Here is a 26,723-nt window from a genome sequence, read left to right on the forward strand (position 1 = left end):
AGTTCACAGTGTCTCTGAACGTAACTCTGTCTCCCCTAGGTGCTGTTGTTCCATGACCAGACCTACGGGATACACTATGAGTACACAGTGTCTCTGAACGTAACTCCGTCTCCCCTAGGTGCTGCTGTTCCATGACCAGACCTACGGGATACACTATGAGTACACAGTGTCTCTGAACGTAACTCCGTCTCCCCTAGGTGCTGTTGTTCCATGACCAGACCTACGGGATACACTATGAGTACACAGTGTCTCTGAACGTAACTCTGTCTCCCCTAGGTGCTGTTGTTCCATGACCAGACCTACGGGATACACTATGAGTACACAGTGTCTCTGAACGTAACTCCGTCTCCCCTAGGTGCTGTTGTTCCATGACCAGACCTACGGGATACACTATGAGTACACAGTGTCTCTGAACGTAACTCTGTCTCCCCTAGGTGCTGTTGTTCCATGACCAGACCTACGGGATACATTATGAGTACACAGTGTCTCTGAACGTAACTCCGTCTCCCCTAGGTGCTGTTGTTCCATGACCAGACCTACGGGATACACTATAAGTACACAGTGTCTCTGAACGTAACTCCGTCTCCCCTAGGTGCTGTTGTTCCATGACCAGACCTACGGGATACACTATGAGTACACAGTGTCTCTGAACGTAACTGAACGTGATGATGTCAGTGAGGAGCAGAGAGCACCAGAGCACCTCTACCTTTGGACACACAGCTCCTGGCAAGACTGCAATGTACAGTGTGGAGGAGGTATGACTCACACACACTGACACACATCCCAAGGAGAGTCTTGGCAGGGTTTTTGATAGCTGTTGACCTTGGGTTCATGCATAGTGACTTTCAGCCACCCCCTCCAGTTCCCCCCCACCCCCCTTCAGTTCCCTTCCACCGCTGCTGCTGCTGTCCAGTGGGGTTGCATGTTAGATATGGGTCTCTAATCTTGACTGTGGAGCGTCACGTCTGTGCTCCATGCTGATGCACTAATCTGGGGCTGGTTGCCCAGCGCTGAGGGTTCGCCAGGACCAGGGCTCCACAACAAACATCAAACACAGCCTGGCTGGATGGCTGCCTGGGGCAACGAGGGATGGGGAGAGGGCAGATGGGCTGTTGCTCTCACACACTCACATGAGCGAACACACATATATACTGTTGAGGCTAGTGAGGTTGGGTTAGTGGGTTACACCTAGTTGGTGAGGCTGGAGCCATTCGGCTGGGACTGAGGTAGAGAGGGTTGATGCTTGGAGGCTGGGCTTAGAGGCCGTGTCGGAGGGTTAGTTGGATTGATTGTTGGGACTGAGGTAGAGAGGGTTGATGCTTGGAGGCTGGGCTTAGAGGCCGTGTCGGAGGGTTAGTTGGATTGATTGTTGGGACTGAGGTAGAGAGGGTTGGTGCTTGGAGGCTGGGCTTAGAGGCCGTGTCGGAGGGTTAGTTGGATTGATTGTTGGGACTGAGGTAGAGAGGGTTGATGCTTGGAGGCTGGGCTTAGAGGCTGTGTCGGAGGGTTAGTTGGATTGATTGTTGGGACTGAGGTTGAGAGGGTTGGGGCTTGGAGGCTGGTGTTAGAGGCTGTGTCGCAGGGTTAGTTGGATAGATTGTTGGGACTAAGGTAGTGGGATGGGGCTTGGAGGCTGAGGTTAAAGGCTGTGTCGGAGGGTTAGTTGGATAGATTGTTGGGACTGAGGTAGAGAGGGTTGGGGCTTGGAGGCTGGGGTTAGAGACTTTGTCTGAGGGTTAGTTGGATAGATTGTTGGGACTAAGGTAGTGGGATGGGGCTTGGAGGCTGGGGTTAAAGGCTGTGTCGGAGGGTTAGTTGGATAGATTGTTGGGACTGAGGTAGAGAGGGTTGGGGCTTGGAGGCTGGGGTTAGAGACTGTGTCTGAGGGTTAGTTGGATAGATTGTTGGGACTGAGGTAGAGAGGGTTGGGGCTTGGAGGCTGGGCTTAGAGGCTGTGTCGGAGGGTTAGTTGGATAGATTGTTGGGACTGAGGTAGTGGGATGGGGCTTGGAGGCTGGGCTTAGAGGCTGTGTCGGAGGGTTAGTTGGATAGATTGTTGGGACTGAGGTAGTGGGATGGGGCTTGGAGGCTGGGGATATAGTCTGTGTCTGAGGGTTAGTTGGATAGATTGTTGGGACTGAGATAGTGGGATGGGGCTTGGAGGCTGGGGTTAGAGGCTGTGTCGGAGGGTTAGTTGGATAGATTGTGTGGACTGAGGTAGGGGGATGGGGCTTGGAGGCTGGGGTTAGAGACTGTGCCGGAGGGTTAGTTGGATAGATTGTGTGGACTGAGGTAGTGGGATGGGGCTTGGAGGCTGGGGTTAGAGGCTGTGTCGGAGGGTTAGTTGGATAGATTATTGGGACTGAGGTAGAGAGGGTTTGTGCTTGGAGGCTGGGCTTAGAGGCCGTGTCGGAGGGTTAGTTGGATAGATTGTTGGGACTGAGGTAGTGGGATGGGGCTTGGAGGCTGGGCTTAGAGGCTGTGTCGGAGGGTTAGTTGGACAGACCGTTGAGACTGAGGTAGTGGGTTGGGTCTTGGAGGCTGGGCTTAGAGGCTGTGTCGGAGGGTTAGTTGGATAGATTGTTGGGACTGAGGTAGGGGATGGGGCTTGGAGGCTGGGGTTAGAGGCTGTGTCGGAGGGTTAGTTGGACAGACCGTTGGGACTGAGGTAGTGGGTTGGGTCTTGGAGGCTGGGCTTAGAGGCTGTGTCGGAGGGTTAGTTGGATAGATTGTTGGGACTGAGGTAGAGAGGGTTGGGGCTTGGAGGCTGGGGTTAGAGACTGTGTCTGAGGGTTAGTTGGATAGATTGTTGGGACTGAGGTAGAGAGGGTTGGGGCTTGGAGGCTGGGCTTAGAGGCTGTGTCGGAGGGTTAGTTGGATAGATTGTTGGGACTGAGGTAGTGGGATGGGGCTTGGAGGCTGGGCTTAGAGGCTGTGTCGGAGGGTTAGTTGGATAGATTGTTGGGACTGAGGTAGTGGGATGGGGCTTGGAGGCTGGGGATATAGTCTGTGTCTGAGGGTTAGTTGGATAGATTGTTGGGACTGAGATAGTGGGATGGGGCTTGGAGGCTGGGGTTAGAGGCTGTGTCGGAGGGTTAGTTGGATAGATTGTGTGGACTGAGGTAGGGGGATGGGGCTTGGAGGCTGGGGTTAGAGGCTGTGCCGGAGGGTTAGTTGGATAGATTGTGTGGACTGAGGTAGTGGGATGGGGCTTGGAGGCTGGGGTTAGAGGCTGTGTCGGAGGGTTAGTTGGATAGATTATTGGGACTGAGGTAGAGAGGGTTTGTGCTTGGAGGCTGGGCTTAGAGGCCGTGTCGGAGGGTTAGTTGGATAGATTGTTGGGACTGAGGTAGTGGGATGGGGCTTGGAGGCTGGGCTTAGAGGCTGTGTCGGAGGGTTAGTTGGACAGACCGTTGAGACTGAGGTAGTGGGTTGGGTCTTGGAGGCTGGGCTTAGAGGCTGTGTCGGAGGGTTAGTTGGATAGATTGTTGGGACTGAGGTAGGGGATGGGGCTTGGAGGCTGGGGTTAGAGGCTGTGTCGGAGGGTTAGTTGGACAGACCGTTGGGACTGAGGTAGTGGGTTGGGTCTTGGAGGCTGGGCTTAGAGGCTGTGTCGGAGGGTTAGTTGGATAGATTGTTGGGACTGAGGTAGAGAGGGTTGGGGCTTGGAGGCTGGGGTTAGAGACTGTGTCTGAGGGTTAGTTGGATAGATTGTTGGGACTGAGGTAGAGAGGGTTGGGGCTTGGAGGCTGGGCTTAGAGGCTGTGTCGGAGGGTTAGTTGGATAGATTGTTGGGACTGAGGTAGTGGGATGGGGCTTGGAGGCTGGGCTTAGAGGCTGTGTCGGAGGGTTAGTTGGATAGATTGTTGGGACTGAGGTAGTGGGATGGGGCTTGGAGGCTGGGGATATAGTCTGTGTCTGAGGGTTAGTTGGATAGATTGTTGGGACTGAGATAGTGGGATGGGGCTTGGAGGCTGGGGTTAGAGGCTGTGTCGGAGGGTTAGTTGGATAGATTGTGTGGACTGAGGTAGGGGGATGGGGCTTGGAGGCTGGGGTTAGAGACTGTGCCGGAGGGTTAGTTGGATAGATTGTGTGGACTGAGGTAGTGGGATGGGGCTTGGAGGCTGGGGTTAGAGGCTGTGTCGGAGGGTTAGTTGGATAGATTATTGGGACTGAGGTAGAGAGGGTTTGTGCTTGGAGGCTGGGCTTAGAGGCCGTGTCGGAGGGTTAGTTGGATAGATTGTTGGGACTGAGGTAGTGGGATGGGGCTTGGAGGCTGGGCTTAGAGGCTGTGTCGGAGGGTTAGTTGGACAGACCGTTGAGACTGAGGTAGTGGGTTGGGTCTTGGAGGCTGGGCTTAGAGGCTGTGTCGGAGGGTTAGTTGGATAGATTGTTGGGACTGAGGTAGGGGATGGGGCTTGGAGGCTGGGGTTAGAGGCTGTGTCGGAGGGTTAGTTGGACAGACCGTTGGGACTGAGGTAGTGGGTTGGGTCTTGGAGGCTGGGCTTAGAGGCTGTGTCGGAGGGTTAGTTGGATAGATTGTTGGGACTGAGGTAGTGGGATGGGGCTTGGAGGCTGGGGATTTAGTCTGTGTCTGAGGGTTAGTTGGATAGATTGTGTGGACTGAGGTAGGGGGATGGGGCTTGGAGGCTGGGGTTAGAGGCTGTGTCGGAGGGTTAGTTGGATAGATTGTTGGGACTAAGGTAGTGGGATGGGGCTTGGAGGCTGGGGTTAGAGGCTGTGTCGGAGGGTTAGTTGGATAGATTGTTGGGACTGAGGTAGTGGGATGGGGCTTGGAGGCTGGCGTTAGAGGCTGTGTCGGAGGGTTAGTTGGATAGATTGTTGGGACTGAGGTAGTGGGATGGGGCTTGGAGGCTGGGCTTAGAGGCTGTGTCGGAGGGTTAGTTGGACAGACCGTTGGGACTGAGGTAGTGGGTTGGGTCTTGGAGGCTGGGCTTAGAGGCTGTGTCGGAGGGTTAGTTGGATAGATTGTTGGGACTGAGGTAGGGGGATGGGGCTTGGAGGCTGGGGTTAGAGGCTGTGTCGGAGGGTTAGTTGGACAGACCGTTGGGACTGAGGTAGTGGGTTGGGTCTTGGAGGCTGGGCTTAGAGGCTGTGTCGGAGGGTTAGTTGGATAGATTGTTGGGACTGAGGTAGTGGGATGGGGCTTGGAGGCTGGGGATTTAGTCTGTGTCTGAGGGTTAGTTGGATAGATTGTGTGGACTGAGGTAGGGGGATGGGGCTTGGAGGCTGGGGTTAGAGGCTGTGTCGGAGGGTTAGTTGGATAGATTGTTGGGACTGAGGTAGAGAGGGTTGGTGCTTGGAGGCTGGGGTTAGAGGCTGTGTCGGAGGGTTAGTTGGACAGATTGTTGGGACTGAGGTAGTGGGATGGGGCTTGGAGGCTGGGGAATTAGTCTGTGTCTGAGGGTTAGTTGGATAGATTGTGTGGACTGAGGTAGGGGGATGGGGCTTGGAGGCTGGGGTTAGAGGCTGTGTCGGAGGGTTAGTTGGATAGATTGTTGGGACTAAGGTAGTGGGATGGGGCTTGGAGGCTGGGGTTAGAGGCTGTGTCGGAGGGTTAGTTGGATAGATTGTTGGGACTGAGGTAGTGGGATGGGGCTTGGAGGCTGGGGTTAGAGGCTGTGTCGGAGGGTTAGTTGGATAGATTGTTGGGACTAAGGTAGAGAGGGTTGGGGCTTGGAGGCTGGGCTTAGAGGCTGTGTCGGAGGGTTAGTTGGACAGACCGTTGGGACTGAGGTAGTGGGTTGGGTCTTGGAGGCTGGGCTTAGAGGCTGTGTCGGAGGGTTAGTTGGATAGATTGTTGGGACTGAGGTAGTGGAATGGGGCTTGGAGGCTGGGGATTTAGTCTGTGTCTGAGGGTTAGTTGGATAGATTGTGTGGACTGAGGTAGGGGGATGGGGCTTGGAGGCTGGGGTTAGAGGCTGTGTCGGAGGGTTAGTTGGATAGATTGTTGGGACTGAGGTAGAGAGGGTTGGTGCTTGGAGGCTGGGGTTAGAGGCTGTGTCGGAGGGTTAGTTGGACAGATTGTTGGGACTGAGGTAGAGAGGGTTGGAGTGGAGGCTGGGGTTAGAGGCTGTGTCTGAGGGTTAGTTGGATAGATTGTTGGGACTGAGGTAGAGAGGGTTGGGGCTTGGAGGCTGGGGTTAGAGGCTGTGTCGCAGGGTTAGTTGGATAGACCGTTGGGACTGAGGTAGTGGGTTGGGTCTTGGAGACGTGTTAGAGGCTTTGTCAGGGGTTTAGTTGGATAGGCCTTTGGGGTTTGGGGGAGACAAATAAGACCCAGTGTTGGTCAACGTCTAACCTCTGAACTAGAGCACACCAGAAAGGTAGAGCTGGCTCCCACTGTGGGACTCTCAACTGGGTTCCCACGAACATGCACTCAAACACGTGCATGTACACATGCACTCTCATGCAGGCACACACACAGTGGACAGCACACTGCACACACACAGTACATATCTCAAGTTTCGCCTATTCAATTCTCAGTTCATTGCTGAGACTGCAAATATCTAGAGCTGATTCTGGTGATATTAAAAATTAACTTTGAGGAAAAAGCATTATTTTTATTAACTCGGAGCAATAGTATTTTACCATCATCTAGCAGTAGATGTGAAGTGGATGGATAGGTGGCTAGTTAATGTTGTTTTAACCCTTAAGAGTAGATGACCCTTTACTATAAATTCAGCTGATGTTCTATCTCAACCAGTGGGGAAAAAGGCTGAAAAAATAAGTTACAATTATCAGTAGGTTGTACTTCAATGTGCTTTTGCACTCATCTCAACACTATTACATCAATTACATGATTTTTTAAAGGTTGATTACTTTGTAAAACTATTTAGTTTTATGAACTGAAGTAACTCTCGAAGCAAGTCTGGTCATAATTAGAGTGAAAACAGCACCATCACATCAGCGGTTTTATCGCTGTCCACTGACTGATTAGCTATAATACGTTGTTCAGTCTGAATCATCGGTAACATATGTCATTTAGCTGTGATAGGAGTTTCAACCTTGACTGATGAGAGGGTCTGTGCTGGTTTAGGTTACAACTTTCGTTTGTTTGTCTGTTCACTCGTTTGGAGTGCTTTAACAATGTCAAGGGTGAAGCTTATTGTATCCAGCTAGTGGTTGGCTTATTGTATCCAGCTAGTGGTTGGCTTATTGTATCCAGCTAGTGGTTGGCTTATTGTAGCCAGCTAGTGGTTGGCTTATTGTATCCAGCTAGTGGTTGGCTTATTGTATCCAGCTAGTGGTTGGCTTATTGTAGCCAGCTAGTGGTTGGCTTATTGTATCCAGCTAGTGGTTGGCTTATTGTATCCAGCTAGTGGTTGGCTTATTGTATCCAGCTAGTGGTTGGCTTATTGTAGCCAGCTAGTGGTTGGCTTATTGTATCCAGCTAGTGGTTGGCTTATTGTATCCAGCTAGTGGTTGGCTTATTGTAGCCAACTGTTGGTTAGTTTGTTGTAGCCAGCTAACAGTTAGGTTGTTGTAGCCAGCTTGCTGTTAAATTATTGTAGTCAGCTAGTGGTGAGTTTGTTGTTGCCAGCTAGTGGCTAGTTTGTTGTAGCCAGCTAGAAGTTAGTTTGTTATAGCCAGCTAGTGGTTAGTTTTTGTAGCCAGCTAGCAGTTAGTTTGTTGTAGCAAACAACAACTGAGCCACTGGGGACCCTGTACCCCTGCAAACACCATGCACTACCAACTGAGTCACTGGGGACGCTATTCCCCTGCAAACACCATGCACTACCAACTAAGTCACTGGGGACGCTATTCCCCTGCAAACACCATGCACTACCAACTAAGTCACTGGGGACCCTATTCCCCAGCAAACACCATGCACTACCAACTGAGCCACTGGGGACGCTATACCCCTGCAAACACCATGCACTATCAACTGAGTCACTGGGGACCCTGTACCCCTGCAAACACCATGCACTACCAACTGAGTCACTGGGGACCCTGTACCCCTGCAAACACCATGCACTACCAACTGAGTCACTGGGGACCCTGTACCCCTGCAAACACCATGCACTATCAACTGAGTCACTGGGGACCCTGTACCCCTGCAAACACCATGCACTACCAACTGAGCCACTGGGGACCCTGTACCCCTGCAAACACCATGCACTACCAACTGAGTCACTGGGGACCCTGTACCCCTGGCAAATATTATGTGCGTAAACCTATTTAGCATAGAGTTCTACTTGACATTTTGTTGCCCACTTTTGGAGAGATTCAAATATGAGGAAAACATGAAGTCCTCATAGGAGAGTTCGCGTCTCACTGTGTGTGTGGAACAAATCTCTGTTTCCTTGGTAACCAGAATTCATTATTACTCTTCTAGTATCTTTCAGCTATTAGAGTAAATATTATGAGTCGTTTTCCCTCCAAATGAATTCTGCCAACACACTGTCGCTCTGAGAAGAACACTAAGGGATGGGGTCGGGGTTGGCATAACCGTCAGGGAGCCTGTACACAGTGTTCATAAAACATTTCCCATCACAGGATTTTGGGACGATGTAGGAACATGAAACCTGTGACATAAATATTCTGGTGGGAAGCTAGATTTAGTCATTTCTGAGCCATATAGTAGAAACCCATGAGCACATAACGCAATATAACACAAACACACTAGTCCTTATATACTGTAGTGCACTTAACACAATATAACACAAACACACTAGTCCTTATATACTGTAGTACACTTAACACAATATAACACAAACACACTAGTCCTTATATACTGTAGTACACTTAACACAATATAACACAAACACACTAGCCCTTATATACTGTAGTACTCTTAACACAATATAACACAAACACACTAGTCCTTATATAGCGCACAACTTCTGACCAGAGGGAGGGAGAAAGGATGGATTTTCATAAAGTTGGAACAAAGCCCAGATCTCGAGCCCTGCACACACGCACGCACGCACGCACGCACGCATGCACGCACGCACACACACACAGAGTAGTCGGGGCCTTACCCAGCAAGTGGTGGTTTGGATAGGGGCCAGCTCAGCTCCAAATATAGGACTTCAGTCCTCTGATTTAGTGTTAATTAACTGAGTTTTATTGTGTAATTACCTTCGCATTAGACCAGGCTATGATGTAGTTCACTGGAGGGTTATGCCGGTTGAGACAGAGGCTTGAACTCCATGTGTTTAGTGTGTGTAAAACAGTTTGAAGGTTTTTTGAGACAGCATCTCTCTGTCTCTCTCTCTGTCTCTCTCTCTCTCTCTTTGTCTCTCTCTCTCTCTCTGTCTCTCTCTCTCTCTTTGTCTCTCTCTCTCTCTCTCTTTGTCTCTCTCTCTCTCTTTGTCCCTCTCGCTCTCTCTCGCTCTCTCTATCTATTTTTTTCACTCTCTCTCAATGTCATTTGTTTGTGTTTGTATACCTCAGATTATAACTGTGCGTGTGTGCATGTGTGTGTGTGTTTCCAGGAGAGAGGAGGACAGTGGTGTCCTGTATGAGGCTGGTCAATAAGAGCATGACTCTGGTGAATGACAGCCTCTGCCAACCAGAGAACAGGCCATTACCCCAAGTACGACGCTGCAACTCACACCCCTGTCAGTACAGGTGAGACACACTTCAAACACAAGCACATGCACACATACACTTATAATCATGGGTATATACACACACACACACACACACACACACACACACACACACACACACACACACACACACACACACACACACACACACACACACACACACACACACACACACACACACACACACACACACACACGTACACACACACATGTACACACACACACACACACACACTGTATCAGGAATAGTTGAATGAGAAACAGAATGATGAAAATATTACATCATCCTGTTTCTGAGTGATTTTAACAAAACAGCTCCATTGAGTTGAATTGGCTATAGAAGGAGGATCCAGAATACATGTGCAGTCGAGTGCCTGTCAGCATGCACAGTGTTTCATGTCCTACTCAGGCAGAGTTTTACATTAGAGGAACGTGCAGCAAGGAATGTTTCTGAGCTGTACTGCTGATGCATTTAAACCAGACCACTGATCTCTCTGTTCAAAGAAACTGGGTTGTATCTCAAATGGCACCCTATTCCCTATGTAGTGCACTACTTCCATAGGGCACTGGTCAAATTAGTGCACTATATAGGGAATAGGGTGCGAGATGTACGTGGTTTAAAGTGCCTTATTACCTTATCCACATAAAAGGCAGAGTGCCGTCTGGCCTATTGAACCGGCCTCACACTGACTCCCACTAATGTACTTGTATATCACTCAAACTTCAGGGTAGAGACTTCTGTTGAGGCTTTGAACTAGCTCACCTGATTCACGGAAACATGGGCTTGATAAGTAGTTGACAAGTTGAATCAGGTGTGCTAGCTCAGGATTGGTTCAAATACACGGAACGACTGTAGTTCCCCAGGAGAGCCATTCCACTTCCTCCCGCTTCAGCTCACACCAAGACAAGCAACTGGGACCTCTGCCTCACAGATTCATGTGACTGCCCTCCTGAAATGTTTTTAGTCAGTTGGGCCTCCAAAAAGCTAGCTATTAGTCAACGTGAGTGGGCACATTTCAGGCTGAGGAGTGAGGCTACAAATCCCCTTATGTTACACTCACTGAACTGTGGTTTCACTCTGTCGAGATTTTAGCCTCTAGAATCTAGATTCTAAAGATTCTAGAATTCGAGCCCATCTATATTCTAGCTGGAAAGTTGAGCACGGGGTTCCATATTTCTGTTAATTTAACTTTATTTTAATTGAAAAAGATTCCTTTCAAATTATTCTTGAGTGTATTCTGTCAATACGTTGCTGACTTTATACGACAGCCCCCATAGACATTGTATATATTTTTGGGCAACAGAAAAAGGACCTGCCCCAAATGGCCCCCTATTCCCTAATAGTGTACTACATGTGACCGAGACCCGGTCAAAAGTAGTGCACTAACCGGGTGCCGTTTGGGACGTAGACAAAGACTCCCTGTATTTGGAGCCAGCCCAGTTATACGTTTCTAAGACATACATTGATGTGGATATATTCTGCAGTCTCTTAGCCCCTTTCCCCTTTGCATCCATTCAGTGGATCAGTCAGCTGCATCTCTATGGCAGAACTTGTCTCATATAGGCAGAACTTGTCTCATATAGGCAGAACTTGTCTCATATAGGCAGAACTTGTCTCATATAGGCAGAACTTGTCTCATATAGGCAGAACTTGTTAGGTGCAGCCAAATATTGATATGGAAGTGGACAGTATCAGGACGTTGCTGTAAAGAAAGGAAGAGGAGGAGGGATAAAAGACATGGACATGGAAGCAGAACACACACACACACACACTACACACATACACACACACACACACACACACACACACAGAAAGACAGACAGAGAGGCAGACGGACAGACAGAGAGAGAGACAGACGGACAGAGAGACAGACAGAGAGAGAAACAGATGGACAGAGAGAGAGACAGACGGACAGAGAGACAGACAGAGAGAGAGACAGACGGACAAAGAGACAGACAGATGGACAGACAGACTGGGACCTCTCCATCTACTCCTTTAGTTTATTACTACATCACATGGAAAATAGAGGCCCAGTTTTCCAGATGCCCCAGGTGTTTGGCTGTAACTCTTTCCGACCTCATTTCACCAGGCCTGGTGCTGTAAACCCCAAACCCCAAACTCTGTCACATCTACAGGGTAATGTTCATCAGGCACCAATTGGAAGAAGATGCTCTGAAACTGGGGAGGGACTACGTGGACTTGGTCCAATAAGAAAGGTTATTTTTCCTTTTCTGTTTCAAAACGTTTTGCTACGACGTGCCCTACTGATCACGACCCAGTGGATTAGTCAACACTACTTCATTGGTGACATCGTAGTTTACAAAAGACACTTGGTGGTTTTTAATACTAGGAGTATAGTGTGTTGGCGCTGTTTATTGTTTTGAATGAGAAATTAAGTGTATTTCAATTGCTCAGTTTATGTCTGTGTTTTGTGTTGCATAGCGAACCACTCGTTTAACACAGAGAACACTTAAAGGTCCAATGCAGCCGTTTTTATCTCAACATCAATCATTTCCAGGTAACAATTAAGTACCTTACTGTGCTTGTTTTCAATTAAAATGGCTAAAATAGCTTCTTAGCACAAAGCAATTACTCAAACAAGAATTTTGTAGGACTGTAGGACTGAGTGGGGAGTGGGAAACTGAGAACTAGCTGTTTTCAGAAGAGAGGTTTGGAACTCTTGTTCTTCTTATTAACTAATTTACTGGTGATGTCACCAGGCCAAAACTCCATCCCACCAGAAGAGGCTGAAATTTCAGACTGTATTTTCAAACTGCTCTTACACTAAAAGGGCATTACCATCATTCTCACAACCTCACAGTATGGAAATGTATATAAAACATAGGGAAATCACGTTTTTGACTGCACTGGGCCATTAAATGTTTACTGCCATGTTGATTTAAAGAGATGGTTGTAACGGAATTCCTCCTCCTCTTCATCCGAAAAGGAGGAGTAGTGATTCGACCAAAATGCAGCGGGTTGTGAATACATAATGATTTATTAAAGCAAACGACGAAACACGAAAACAAACACTTGGAAGGATTACAAAATAACAAAACAACGTAGACTGACCTGAACGTAAGAACTTACATGTAACACGAAGAACGCACGAACAGGGAAAAACAGACTACACAAAAACCGAACGAACAAACATACCGAAACAGTCCCGTGTGGCGCAACATACACAGACACGGAAGACAACCACCCACAACAAGCACTGTGAAACAACCTACCTTAATATGACCCTCAATCAGAGGAAACGCCAAACACCTGCCTCTAATTGAGAGCCATACCAGGCAACCCATTAACCCAACATAGAAAACACATAACATAGACTACCCACCCAAAACTCACGCCCTGACCAATTAAACACATACCAAACAACAGAAAACAGGTCAGGAACGTGACAGAACCCCCCCCCCCCCCTCAAGGTGCGAACTCCGGGCGCACCCCTAAAACTCAAGGGGAGAGTCTGGGTGGGCATCTGTCCGCGGTGGCGGCTCCGGCGGTGGACGAGGACACCACTCCACCACTGTCTTTGTCCCCCTCCTTAGCGTTCTTTGAGTGGCGACCCTCGCCCCCGACCATGGTCCAGGAACCTTCACTAAGGCCCCTCCACAATAGAGGAGACAACTCAGGACAGAGAGGTAGCTCAGGACAAAGAGGTAGCTCAGGACAAAGAGGTAGCTCAGGACAAAGAGGTAGCTCAGGACAGGGAGGTAGCTAAGGACAGAGAGGTAGCTCCGGACTAGTGGCAGCTCCGGACTGAGTGGCACCTCCGGACTGAGTGGCAGCTCCGGACTGAGTGGCAGCTCCGGACTGAGTGGCACCTCCGGACTGAGTGGCACCTCCGGACTGAGTGGCAGCTCCGGACTGAGTGGCAGCTCATGACTGGTGGGCAGCTCATGACTGGTGGGCAGCTCATGACTGGTGGGCAGCTCATGACTGGTGGGCAGCTCATGACTGGTGGGCAGCTCATGACTGGTGGGCAGCTCATGACTGGTGGGCAGCTCATGACTGGTGGGCAGCTCATGACTGGAGGGCAGCTCATGACTGGAGGGCAGCTCCTGACTGGAGGGCAGCTCTGGCAGCTCCTGACTGGCTGGCGGTTCTGGCAGCTCCTGACTGGCTGGCGGCTCTGGCAGCTCCTGACTGGCTGGCGGCTCTGGCAGCTCCTGACTGGCTGGCGGCTCTGGCAGCTCCTGACTGGCTGGCGGCTCTGGCAGCTCCTGACTGGCTGGCGGCTCTGGCAGCTCCTGACTGGCTGGCGGCTCTGGCAGCTCCTGACTGGCTGGCGGCTCTGGCAGCTCCTGACTGGCTGGCGGCTCTGGCAGCTCCTGACTGACGGACGGCTCTAGCGGCTCCTGACTGACGGACGGCTCTAATGGCTCGGGACAGACGGGTGGCTCTAAAGGCGCTGGGCAGACGGATGGCTCAGAAGGCGCTGGGCAGACGGATGGCTCAGAAGGCGCTGGGCAGACGGATGGCTCAGAAGGCGCTGGGCAGACGGATGGCTCAGAAGGCGCTGGGCAGACGGATGGCTCAGAAGGCGCTGGGCAGACGGATGGCTCAGACGGCGCTGGGCAGACAGATGGCTCAGATGGCGCTGGGCAGACAGATGGCTCAGACGGCGCTGGGCAGACAGATGGCTCAGACGGCGCTGGGCAGATAGATGGCTCAGACGGCGCTGGGCAGACAGATGGCTCAGACGGCGCTGGGCAGACAGATGGCTCAGACGGTGCTGGGCAGACGAGCAGTGCAGGCGGCGTTGGGCAGACAGCCGACTCTGACCTGCTGAGGCGCACAGTAGGCCTGGTGCGTGGTGCCGGAACTGGTGGTATCGGACTGGAGACGCGCACCTCAAGGCTAGTGCGGGGAGCAGGAACAGGGCACACTGAACTCTCGATGCGCACTATAGGCCTGGTGCGTGGTACCGGAACTGGAGGTACCGGGCTGAGGGCACGCACCTCAGAGACGCACTGGAAGCCTGGTGCGTGGTGTAGGCACTGGTGGTACTGAGCTGGGGCGGGAAGGTGGCGCCGGATATACCGGACCGTGTAGGCGTACTGGCTCCCTTGAGCACTGAGCCTGCCCAACCTTACCTGGTTGCATGCTCCCCGTAGCCCGTCCAGTGCGGGGAGGTGGAATAACCCGCACTGGGCTGTGTTGGCGAACCTGGGACACCATGCGTAAGGCTGGTGCCATGTACACCGGCCCGAGGAGACGTACTGGAGGCCAGATATGTTGAGCCGGCTTCATGGCACTTGGCTCAATGCTCACTCTAGCCCGGCTAGTGCGGGGAGGTGGAATAACCCGCACCGGGCTATGAACACGTACAGGAGACACCATGCGCTCTACTGCGTAACACGGTGTCTGCCCGTACTCTCGCTCTCCACGGTAAGCCCGGGAAGTTGGCAGGTCTCCTACCTGACTTCACCACACTACCCTTTAGCCCCCCCCCCCCCCCAAGAAATTTTTGGGTTGTACTTGCGGGCTTCCAGCCTTGCTTCCGTGCTGCCTCCTCATATCGTCGCCTCTCCGCTTTAGATGCCCCCAGCTCCGCCTTGGGACGGCGACACTCCTCTGGCTCTGCCCAGGGTCCTTCTCCGTCCAGATTTTCTTCCCATGTCCAATCCTCCTTGACCCACTGCTGCTGTCGTTGCTGTCCGTTAACCCGTTGCTTGATCTGGGTTTGGTGGGTGGTTCTGTAACGGAATTCCTCCTCCTCTTCATCCGAAAAGGAGGAGTAGTGATTCGACCAAAATGCAGCGGGTTGTGAATACATAATGATTTATTAAAGCAAACGACGAAACACGAAAACAAACACTTGGAAGGATTACAAAATAACAAAACAACGTAGACTGACCTGAACGTAAGAACTTACATGTAACACGAAGAACGCACGAACAGGGAAAAACAGACTACACAAAAACCGAACGAACAAACATACCGAAACAGTCCCGTGTGGCGCAACATACACAGACACGGAAGACAACCACCCACAACAAACAATGTGAAACAACCTACCTTAATATGACTCTCAATCAGAGGAAACGCCAAACACCTGCCTCTAATTGAGAGCCATACCAGGCAACCCATTAACCCAACATAGAAAACACATAACATAGACTACCCACCCAAAACTCACGCCCTGACCAATTAAACACATACCAAACAACAGAAAACCGGTCAGGAACGTGACAATGGTGCTTATTTCTACACTTTCCTTTCTACATATCTGCCAACATTAACCTGTTGATAATTTTACTCTAATCAATTTAATCAGAAAATACTTTATTGGCATGGAACAGGTTATCACATTGTCAAAGCTAATATTTATAAACATATTAAAAACATACACATGATAACACACGCACTCTACACACACATGGATTTTGTATTGTAGATACACTACCGGTCAAATGTTTTAGAACACCTACTCATTCAAGGGTTTTTCTTTATTTTTACTATTTTCTACATTGTAAAATAATAGTGAAGACATCAAAACTATGAAATAACACATATGGAATCATGCAGTAACCAAAAAAGTGTTAAACAAATTCAAAATATATTTTATATTTGAGATTCTTCAAGTAGCCACCATTTGCTTTGATGACAACTTTGCACACTCTTGGCATTCTCTCAACCAGCTTCACCTAGAATGCTTTTCCAACTGTCTTGAAGGAGTTCCCACATATGCTGACAACTTGTTGCTTTTCCTTCAGTCTGCGGTCCGAATCATCCCAAACCATCTCAATTTGGTTGAGGTCGAGGGATTGTGGAGGCCACGTCATCTGAGGCAGCTCTCCATCACTCTCCTCCTTGGTAAATAGTCCTTACACAGCCTGGAGGTGTGTTGGATCATTGTCCTGTTGAATAAACAAATGATAGTCCCACTAAGCCCATACCAGATGGGATGGAGTATCGCTGCAGAATGCTGTGGTAGCCATGCTGGTTACGTGTGCCTTGAATTCTAAATAAATCACAGACAGTGTCACCAGCAAAGCACCCCACACCATAACACCTTCTCCTCCATGCTTTACGGTGAGAAATACACATGCGGAGATCATCCGTTCACCCTCACCGCGTCTCACAAAGACACAGCGGTTGGAACCAAAAATCTCAAATTTGGACTCCAGATCAAAGGGCAGATTTCCACCGGTCTAATGTCCATTGCTCATGTTTCTTGGCCCAAGCAAGTCTCTTCTTCTTATTGGTGTCCTTTAGTGGTGGTTTCTTTGCAGCAATTCCGTCATGAAGGCCTGATTCACACAGTCTTCTCTGAACAGTTGATGTTGAGATGTGTTTGTTACTTGAACTCTGTGAAGCATTTATTTGGGCTGTAATTTCTGAGGCTGGTAGCTCTAATGAATGTATCATCTGCAGCAGAGGTAACTCTGGGTCTTCCATTATTGTGGCGGACCTCATGAGAGCCAGTTTCATCATAGCTCTTGATGGTTTTTGCGACTGCACTTGAAGAAACTTTCAAAGTCTTGACTGACCTTCATCTCTTAAAGTAAAGATGGACTGTCGTTTCGCTTTGATTATTTACATTTACATTTAAGTCATTTAGCAGACGCTCTTATCCAGAGCGACTTACAAATTGATTTGAGCTGTTCTTGCCATAATATGGACTTCTTTTTTTACCAAATAAGACTATCTTCTGTATACACCCCCCCCCCCCCCCCCCGCTTGTCAAAACACAACTGATTGGCTTAAACGCATTAAGAAGAACATAAATTCCACAAATTAACTTTTAAGAAGGCACAACTGTTAATTGAAATGCATTCCATGTGACTACCTCATGAAGCTGGTTGAGAGAATGCCAAGAGTGTGCAAAGCTGTCATCAAGGCAAGGTGTGGCTATTTGAAGAATCTCAAATATATAATATATTTAGATTTGTTTAACACTTTTTTTGGTTACGACTGTACATGATTCCATATTTCATAGTGTTGATGTCTTCCCTATTATTCTATAATGTAGAAAATAGTACAAAAAATAAAGAAAACCCTAGTAGGTGTTCTAAAACCTTTGACTGGTAGTGTATCTGTGGTAGCAGAGTAGTGGCCTGAGGGAACACACGTATTGTGTTGTGAAAAGTGTTATGAAATGTTAATGTTGCTGGACCCCAGGAAGAGTAGCTGCTGTCTTGGCAAGTACTAATGGGGATCCATAATAAACCCCAGGAAGAGTAGCTGCTGCCTTGGCAAGTACTAATGGGGATCCAAAATAAACCCCAGGAAGAGTAGCTGCTGCCTTGGCAAGTACTAATGGGGATCCATAATAAACCCCAGGAAGAGTAGCTGCTGCCTTGGCAAGTACTAATGGGGATCCATAATAATCCCCAGGAAGACTAGCTGCTGCCTTGGCAAGTACTAATGGGGATCCATAATAAACCCCAGGAAGAGTAGCTGATGCCTTGGCAAGTATTAATGGGGATCCATAATAAACCCCTGGAAGAGTAGCTGCTGCCTTGGCAAGTACTAATGGGGATCCATAATAAACCCCAGGAAGAGTAGCTGCTGCCTTGGCAAGTACTAATGGGGATCCATAATAAACCCCAGGAAGAGTAGCTGCTGCCTTGGCAAGTAGTAATGGGGATCCTTAATAAACCCCAGGAAGAGTAGCTGCTGCTTTGGCAAGAACTAATGGGGATCCATAATAAACCCCAGGAAGAGTAGCTGCTGTCTTGACCGGAACTAATGGGGATCCATAATAAACCCCAGGAAGAGTAGCTGATGCCTTGGCAAGAACTAATGGGGATCCATAATAAACCCCAGGAAGAGTAGCTGATGCTTTGACAGGAACTAATGGGGATCCATAATAAACCCCAGGAAGAGTAGCTGATGCCTTGGCAAGTACTAATGGGGATCCATAATAAACCCCAGGAAGAGTAGCTGCTGCCTTGGCAAGTAGTAATGGGGATCCATAATAAACCCCAGGAAGAGTAGCTGCTGCCTTGGCAAGTACTAATGGGGATCCATAATAATCCCCAGGAAGAGTAGCTGCTGCCTTGGCAAGTACTAATGGGGATCCATCATAAACCCCGGGAAAAGTAGCTGCTGCCTTGGCAAGTACTAATGGGGATCCATAATAAACCCCAGGAAGAGAAGCTGCTGCCTTGGTAGGTACTAATGGGGATCCTTAATAAACACCAGGAAGAGTAGCTGCTGCTTTGGCAAGAACTAATGGGGATCCATAATAAACCACAGGAAAAGTAGCTGCTGTCTGGACCGGAACTAATGGGGATCCATAATAAACCCCAGGAAGAGTAGCTGATGCCTTGGCAAGTACTAATGGGGATTCATAATAAACCCCGGGAAGAGTAGCTGATGCTTTGGCAGGAACTAATGGGGATCCATAATAAACCCCAGGAAGAGTAGCTGCTGCCTTGACAAGAACTAATCAGGATCCATAATAAACCCAGGAAGAGTAGCTGCTGCCTTGGCAAGTAGTAATGGGGATCCATAATAAACCCCAGGAAGAGTAGCTGCTGCCTTGGCAAGTACTAATGGGGATCCATAATAATCCCCAGGAAGAGTAGCTGCTGCCTTGGCAAGTACTAATGGGGATCCATAATAAACCCCAGGAAGAGTAGCTGATGCCTTGGCAAGTACTAATGGGGATCCATAATAAACCCCTGGAAGAGTAGCTGCTGCCTTGGCAAGTACTAATGGGGATCCATAATAAACCCCAGGAAGAGTAGCTGCTGCCTTGGCAAGTACTAATGGGGATCCTTAATAAACCCCAGGAAGAGTAGCTGCTGCTTTGGCAAGAACTAATGGGGATCCATAATAAACCACAGGAAAAGTAGCTGCTGTCTTGACCGGAACTAATGGGGATCCATAATAAACCCCAGGAAGAGTAGCTGATGCCTTGGCAAGAACTAATGGGGATCCATAATAAACCCCAGGAAGAGTAGTTGATGCTTTGGCAGGAACTAATGGAGATCCATAATAGACCCCAGGAAGAGTAGCTGGTGTCTTGACAGGAACTAATGGGGATCCATAGTAAACCCCAGGAAGAGTAGCTGATGCCTTGACAGGAACTAATGGGGATCCATAGTAAACCCCAGGAAGAGTAGCTGGTGTCTTGACAGGAACTAATGGGGATCCATAATAAACCCCTGGGAGAGTAGCTGCTGCCTTGGCAGGAACTAATGGGGATCCATAATGAACCCCAGGAAGAGTAGCTGCTGCCTTGACAGGAACTAATGGGGATCCATAATAAACCCCAGGAAGAGTAGCTGATATCTTGACAGGAACTAATGGGGATCCATAATAAACCCCAGGAGGAGTAGCTGATGTCTTGGCAGGAACTAATGGGGATCCTAAATAAACCCCAGGAAGAGTAGCTGATGTCTTGACAGGAACTAATGGGGATCCATAATAAACCCCAGGAAGAGTAGCTGCTGCCTTGACAGGAACTAATGGGGATCCATAATAAACCCCAGGAAGAGTAGCTGCTGCCTTGACAGGAAGTAATGGGGATCCATAATAAACCCCAGGAAGAGTAGCTGCTGCCTTGACAGGAACTAATGGGGATCCATAATAAACCCCAGGAAGAGTAGCTGGTGTCTTGGCAGGAACTAATGGGGATCCATAATAAACCCCAGGAAGAGTAGCTGATGTCTTGGCAGGAACTAATGGGGATCCATAATAAACCCCAGGAAGAGTAGCTGCTGCCTTGACAGGAACTAATGGGGATCCATAATAAACCCCAGGAAGAGTAGCTGATGTCTTGACAGGAACTAATGGGGATCCGTAATAAACCCCAGGAAAAGTAGCTGCTGCCTTGACCGGAACTAATGGGGATCCATAATAAACCCCAGGAAGAGTAGCTGGTGTCTTGGCAGGAACTAATGGGGATCCATAATACACCCCAGGAAGAGTAGCTGACGTCTTGACAGGAACTAATGGGGATCCATAATAAACCCCAGGAAGAGTAGCTGCTGCCTTGACAGGAACTAATGGGGATCCATAATAAACCCCAGGTAGAGTAGCTGAAGTCTTGACCGGAACTAATGGGGATCCATAATAAATACAAATGCAAATCATCTCCCCCTCCCTCTCTCTCTCCTCTCCCCCTCTCCACATCTCTCTCTCTCTCCAGGTGGGTGACAGGGGAGTGGGGCCAGTGCTCGGTGACGTGTGGGAAGGGTCTCCAGCTGCGTGAGGTGGGCTGTGTGTACCAGCTGCAGAACGGATCCCTTATCCACACACGGGACTTGTACTGCCAGGGGGGCAAACCCCCCGCCCTGCAGGGCTGCGAGGGACGCCACTGCCTCACTGCCTGGGAGGCCTCTGAGTGGTCCAAGGTCTGTTGTGGTGGGGGTGGGGTGTGTGCTTGTCTATGCGACTATTCGTGGATGTGTGTTTGAGTGTTTCCTCACGTCTGTGTGTGTCCACGTGTCTATGCAAGTGCCCGTGTGAGTGAGACACAGAGAGAGAGAAATAGTAAACCACTTACTTTCCTCAAAGTTTGATGCAGAATCATGTAGGAGCAGCGCTGCAGTAGAACTGCATAATATAGACATCTGTCACCTCTCTCTGTCTCTCTCTCTGTCTCTCTCTCTCTCTCGGTCTCTCTCTGTCTCTCTCTCTGTCTCTCTCTGTCTCTGTCTCTCTCTGTCTCTCTCTCTCTCTGTCTCTCTCTCTCTCTCTCTCTCTCTCTCTCTCGGTCTCTCTCTGTTTCTCTCTCTCTCTCCCCTCGCTCCACTGAAGAGGAGGTGGAGTGGGTTGAAGAGGGGAGCTAATGAACCACCACAGGAGGCTTCTATAATGAGTAACACTCTGCCCTCTCTCGCTCCCTCTCAAACACTCTCTCTGCCCTCTCTCTCTCACTCCCTCTCACACACTCTCTCTATCCTCATATTTCTTTTCACTTCATTTTCCTCCATCTCTTTTTCCTGACATCACTCTTACCTCCCTCTTCCTCGCCCTCTCCTCCTCCACCTCACACTCCTCCTCTCACCTCATCTTACCTCCACTCTTTTTCTTCTCCTTTTCCATCCCCTCTCTTCCCTCTCTACTGTAATTATTTTCCACCTCTTCCTCCCTCTTTCATGTTCCCTTTTCTCTCCTCTATATGTCCCTTCCCTTTGTCCCTCTCCCTCAACTCCAATTTTTCCCTCTCTCCCTTTCCCTCTTGTCTCCATCTCCCTTCTTCCTCTCCCTCCCTCTCTCCCTCGTCTCCATCTCCCTCCCTCTCTCCCCCCTTTTCTTCCCTCCCTCCAATCTCTTCTTCCCTCCCTCCCTCCCCTGGTCTCCCTCTCCCTTCTCCCTCCCTCCTCTCCCCAGTGTTCTTCAGACTGTGGAAGTGGGGTCCGTCGGAGGATAGTGAGGTGCACCAACCCCCAGGGGAGCTGTGACCCCCTCTCTCAGCCTGCTGACCAGGAGCCCTGTGAGGACCACTCCAAATGTTACGAGTGGAAGACTGGGGACTGGTCCAAGGTATGGGCCATACACACACATAAATGACACACACACACACTCTCTTTTTAATCAAATATCTATTTACAGAGATGGAGAGGACTCTCACCCCAGATGCCCCCTTCCAATTGATTAATCCCTCCCTGTGACACAGCGGTGTAGGTGATGCCAACATGGTGCCAACGCTGTGCCAGTCCTGATGTGGGCATCTTGACAGATAGCCCGACTGCACCTGCATCACTGTCTGCCTGCATTCTAAATGGCAACCGATTCCCTTTATAGTGCACACACACACACACACACACACACACACACACACACACACACACACACACACACACACACACACACACACACACACACACACACACACACACACACACACACACACACACACACACACACACACACACACACGCACAAACACTCTCACGCTCTCTCTGCTGGAGGAATGGACTAAGGCACCTTGGCCCTCACACCTTCCCAGCCACCAGTCTCTCTTCCCATCTGTCTAACTAGAGCAGGGCAATAGAAACAGGCTCAAGTCCATTTCAATTCCTGTGGATGAGAATGGACATGGAGTGTAGTTGAATTTCTGAAATGTAATTGACCTCCTTGTCTGCTGTAGCTGGCTGTGAGGGGAGAGGTGGCAACCTTTATTCCTGTACTTGTACTACACACAGACACATGAAGGAACACACACACAGTAAAGTCCTCAGACCGGGATGCTACATACAAGCTAACCTCCTCATTAACACTTTGAACTACAGTAGGCGCCAGTCGGCTACTCTGGAGCTGCGTCATCCTCCGAGCTGAACTATACACTCGTCTGCTGGGCTCTGCAGTGGGCAAAAACCCTCCATTTACAAAACATGTTCACTAATCATTCTGTTTGTTTGCTTGTCTCTTTAGAGATAATTTCAAAGCTAAGAGTTCAGGATGAATGAAAGCTCTGAGTAATGCAAAGTGTTTCCTCTCACGGATATGTCCCAAATGGCACCCCATTCTCTATATAGTGCACTACTTTTGACTACAGTCCTATGGACCCTGATCATAAGTTGTGCACTATATAGGGAAAAGAGTGGCATTTGGGACATATCCTGTGTGATTGTAACCTCAACTAACTCATTCAGCTGCTCTGTTCTGTTCTGTAATGTACTGCCAGGAATTAAAACACCCATATCTTAGTTAATAAATGTACAAATTGTCCAGATATCCTCCCCAAAGGGGAACTAAAAAGCTACTATATGGGCGGTTACAATACTCCACACAGAATAACGTAACTAGAGCAGTAAAAATAAGTGTTTTGTCATACTCGTGGTATACTGTCTGATATACCACGGCTGTCAGCCAATCAGCATAGTGTTTTTAGGGATGGTGACAGTACTGGCTCGTTGTATGTCAAAAATGTCTTAATGGTTAGGGTACGTCATTATCACACAGTTGTTAAAGCACTGTATTCAGCCAGTTCATTATGATAAAAACTACTCCATCTCAAAGCACAGGGAAGTGATTTGCATTGTATGGAGGTAACCTGGCCATTCCAACTTAGTTACACTAGTGTTATCTGACAGTCTTTGCCAAATCTCTCCTCGATGAACCCCAGTTCCACCTGTTCCATTGATTCCAGCACTGGCTGATTCAACTAATCAAGGGCCTGATGATTAGTTGCCCAGTCAGATCTAGTGTATTAGTTTACTGGTAAATCAAATAAGTGAAAAGGCTGGGTTGTACTCAAGGAACGGTCTTGGAAACAAGTTTACCGAACTGAAAATCAGCAGCGCGTCTCCATTTCCCAATCCTACAAACTGAGTCTGTTTTTGACATGAATGTCATTTATCATATGGAGTGTCATGTTCAGCTGCCTGATACAGGGTCAGATCTTATTTCACCATTCTAACGGTTAAGGTTGGGATCGGGGAGAATGCAATCTGATCCTAGATCTGCAATTCTTTAGTAGGTTTTAGAGCCGACTTCCAAGCCGAGGCGCCAGGTCTAAGTCTCGGGGTCACGACAGCAGGTCAGGGGGAGGACCATCACATTTCTCTCCCTGTGTGGAACTGGAGACAGTGAGTGTATGTTTCCCCCAAAGATGCTGAGGAAGGTGCGTCCACCCCTCTCATCTGCCCTTATTTAACCACAGATCTAGGATCAGATTGCATTATTTCCAATCCTATCCATAACTATTAGAATGTATCAGTGGCTAGGGACAACTTCTACCTATGATTCCACGAGGGAATAGGGTTAAGTTTCTCCATGAAACTGATCTAAGATCAGTTTTGAGTTTCCGTCCCTGATGCTTAGAGTAAGGACTTAGGCGCAGGGTAAGCTTATCCTAGATCGGTACAATGTCTACCTGGAGCTCTGTGAGGGGGCTGCGTTAGCACATCTGGTTCAGTCATCATCAGACAAGCTGGAGAACATCTGAAGGTTTTGTGTGTGTGTGTGTTTGTGTGTGTGTGTGTGTGTGTGTGTGCTGTCTGTCTGTGTGTGCAGACGGTGTAGACGCCATAGCCCAGTTCTCATTAACAGTAATCTCCACTAATCCTTCATCAGAACATTCTAGAGGGGGTTTGTTAATCCAAACTGGCTATTACAGAGCTGCATTTTATTCCAAGAAGTTGCACACTCCCCTTGTTTACACACACACACACACACACACACACACACACACACACACACACACACACACACACACACACACACACACACACACACACACACACACACACACACACACACACACACACACACTGTTAGTAGTAAGTATCCCTTCATTCAGGAGCACTACAGCAAGGCAGTTAACCCCCAACAACAACTGCTCCCTGGGCTCCGATGACGTGGGAAACACTGCCATATACAGTGCACTACTTTTGACCAGGGCACATGCAGCTCTGTTCAAAAGTAGTGCACTATAAAGAGAATAGGGTGCCATTTGAGACGCACCCTTCCTCATCATTCCCACTGAGAAGGGACTTCAGTCCGGCATTTAGACATTCTGACAGAGCTGCTGCCGGAATTCCTTTAATCTTCCCAATGTGTTCTTTTCCAGTTACACAACACTGTGTGTTCCAAATGGCACAACTATTCCCTATATAGTGCACTACTTTTGTTCAGGGCCCCATAGGGCTCTGTTCAAAAGTAGTGCACTACTGTAAGTAACATGGTGCTATTTGGGACGCAGTCACTGACTACTGTTCCTCTACCTCCACATATTCTAACAGGCTTTTTAAAATGTCTTTTAAATGAAAGCCACCAGACACTGACCTTTCCCTGTTAACACACCTAGTAGAGGAGCCTCTGATCGTACTGTCAGGTGTTCTGTAATGGAGCTGGGAGAGAGCTGTGGATGGAGCTGGGAGAGAGCTGGGAGAGAGCTGGGTGAGAGCTGGGGATGGAGCTGGGAGAGAGCTGGGAGAGAGCTGTGGATGGAGCTGGGAGAGAGCTGGGGATGGAGCTGGGAGAGAGCTGGGGATGGAGCTGGGAGAGAGCTGGGGATGGGGCTGGGAGAGAGCTGGGGATGGAGCTGGGGAAGATGAGGCTGGTAGAGAGCTGGGGATAGGGCTGGGAGAGAGCTGGGGATGGGGCTGGGAGAGAGCGGGGGATGGAGCTGGGAGAGAGCGGGGGATGGAGCTGGGGAAGATGAGGCTGGTAGAGAGCTGGGGATAGGGCTGGGAGAGAGCGGGGGATGGGGCTGGGAGAGAGCGGGGGATGGAGCTGGGGAAGATGAGGCTGGTAGAGAGCTGGGGATAGGGCTGGGAGAGAGCTGGGGATAAGGCTGGGAGAGAGCGGGGGATGGAGCTGGGAGAGAGCGGGGGATGGAGCTGGGAGAGCGCTGGGGATGGAGCTGGGAGAAAGCTGGGGAAGATGAGGCTGGTAGAGAGCTGGGGATAGGGCTGGGAGAGAGCTGGGGATGGGGCTGGGAGCGAGCTGGGGATGGAGCTGGGAGAGAGCTGGGGATAGGGCTGGGAGAGAGCTGGGGATAGGGCTGGGAGAGCGCTGGGGATGGGGCTGGGGGAGATGTTGCTGGGGAAGAAAGCTGGGAATGGTGGAGAAAGCTGGGGATGGGTTTCACTTTGCACCATGCCACCCATTTTCTGTCTGAAAAGTTCCATGTCACGTACCTGATGAAAGGACGTTCAGGTGCCAGCGTCTTGGTCAGTTTCTCATTTTGGAAATCTAATAACAGGAAATAACTGTTGGCCGCCATTTAGTGCCGGGCTTATATCTGGTGTGTTGTTCTGACCCTGTGCTAATTGTGTTACACCCCCCCAACCCTCTAACCATCCTGAATGTTTTACCTCATTTTCTCTCCTAATGATGTTAAAGGGGAATTCTGGAATTTAAAACGAATGACTCAGATAAGTGGTGTGGTGTCCATTGTTGTTGTTCTTAGAATCCCCGATTGCCCCTTTAAAGTCCTCAAATGACTCCTCTGTCCCACTCCCCCAACGCTGGACAATAAACTGACCGGCTCTCCTCATCTCCTCTCTTCCCACCACTATCAGACCATAAGTCTATTAGCATGTATTAGAATAGCATTCAGATAAGCTGCTGATTCAATTGTGGTGTTGTTGTGAGTTATGAGGAGGTCATGCCTCGAGGGAGGTGGCTATGATATTAGAGCTAGGCTGCATCCCAAATGCCACCCTGTTCCCTTTATAGTGAACTACTTTTGACCAAAGCCTTATGGGCTCTATAGGGGATAGGAT

At 49.3% G+C, this 26,723-nt stretch overlaps 1 protein-coding gene across 1 annotated transcript; it reads left to right on the plus strand.

Moving 5' to 3' along the window:
* Positions 1-352: 352 nt before the first annotated feature.
* LOC129843734 (A disintegrin and metalloproteinase with thrombospondin motifs 17-like) lies at positions 353-22,274 on the plus strand. The gene is made up of 4 exons (XM_055912316.1): positions 353-755; positions 9,462-9,597; positions 20,693-20,897; positions 21,880-22,274. The coding sequence occupies exons 2-4, from the start codon at positions 9,488-9,490 to the stop codon at positions 22,057-22,059; spliced, it is 495 nt and encodes a 164-aa protein (XP_055768291.1). The 5' UTR covers positions 353-755; positions 9,462-9,487; the 3' UTR covers positions 22,060-22,274.
* The last annotated feature ends 4,449 nt before the right edge of the window (positions 22,275-26,723 follow it).

Source organism: Salvelinus fontinalis, unplaced genomic scaffold, assembly GCF_029448725.1.
Source record: "Salvelinus fontinalis isolate EN_2023a unplaced genomic scaffold, ASM2944872v1 scaffold_0156, whole genome shotgun sequence".
In the NCBI taxonomy this organism is placed as follows: domain Eukaryota; kingdom Metazoa; phylum Chordata; class Actinopteri; order Salmoniformes; family Salmonidae; genus Salvelinus; species Salvelinus fontinalis.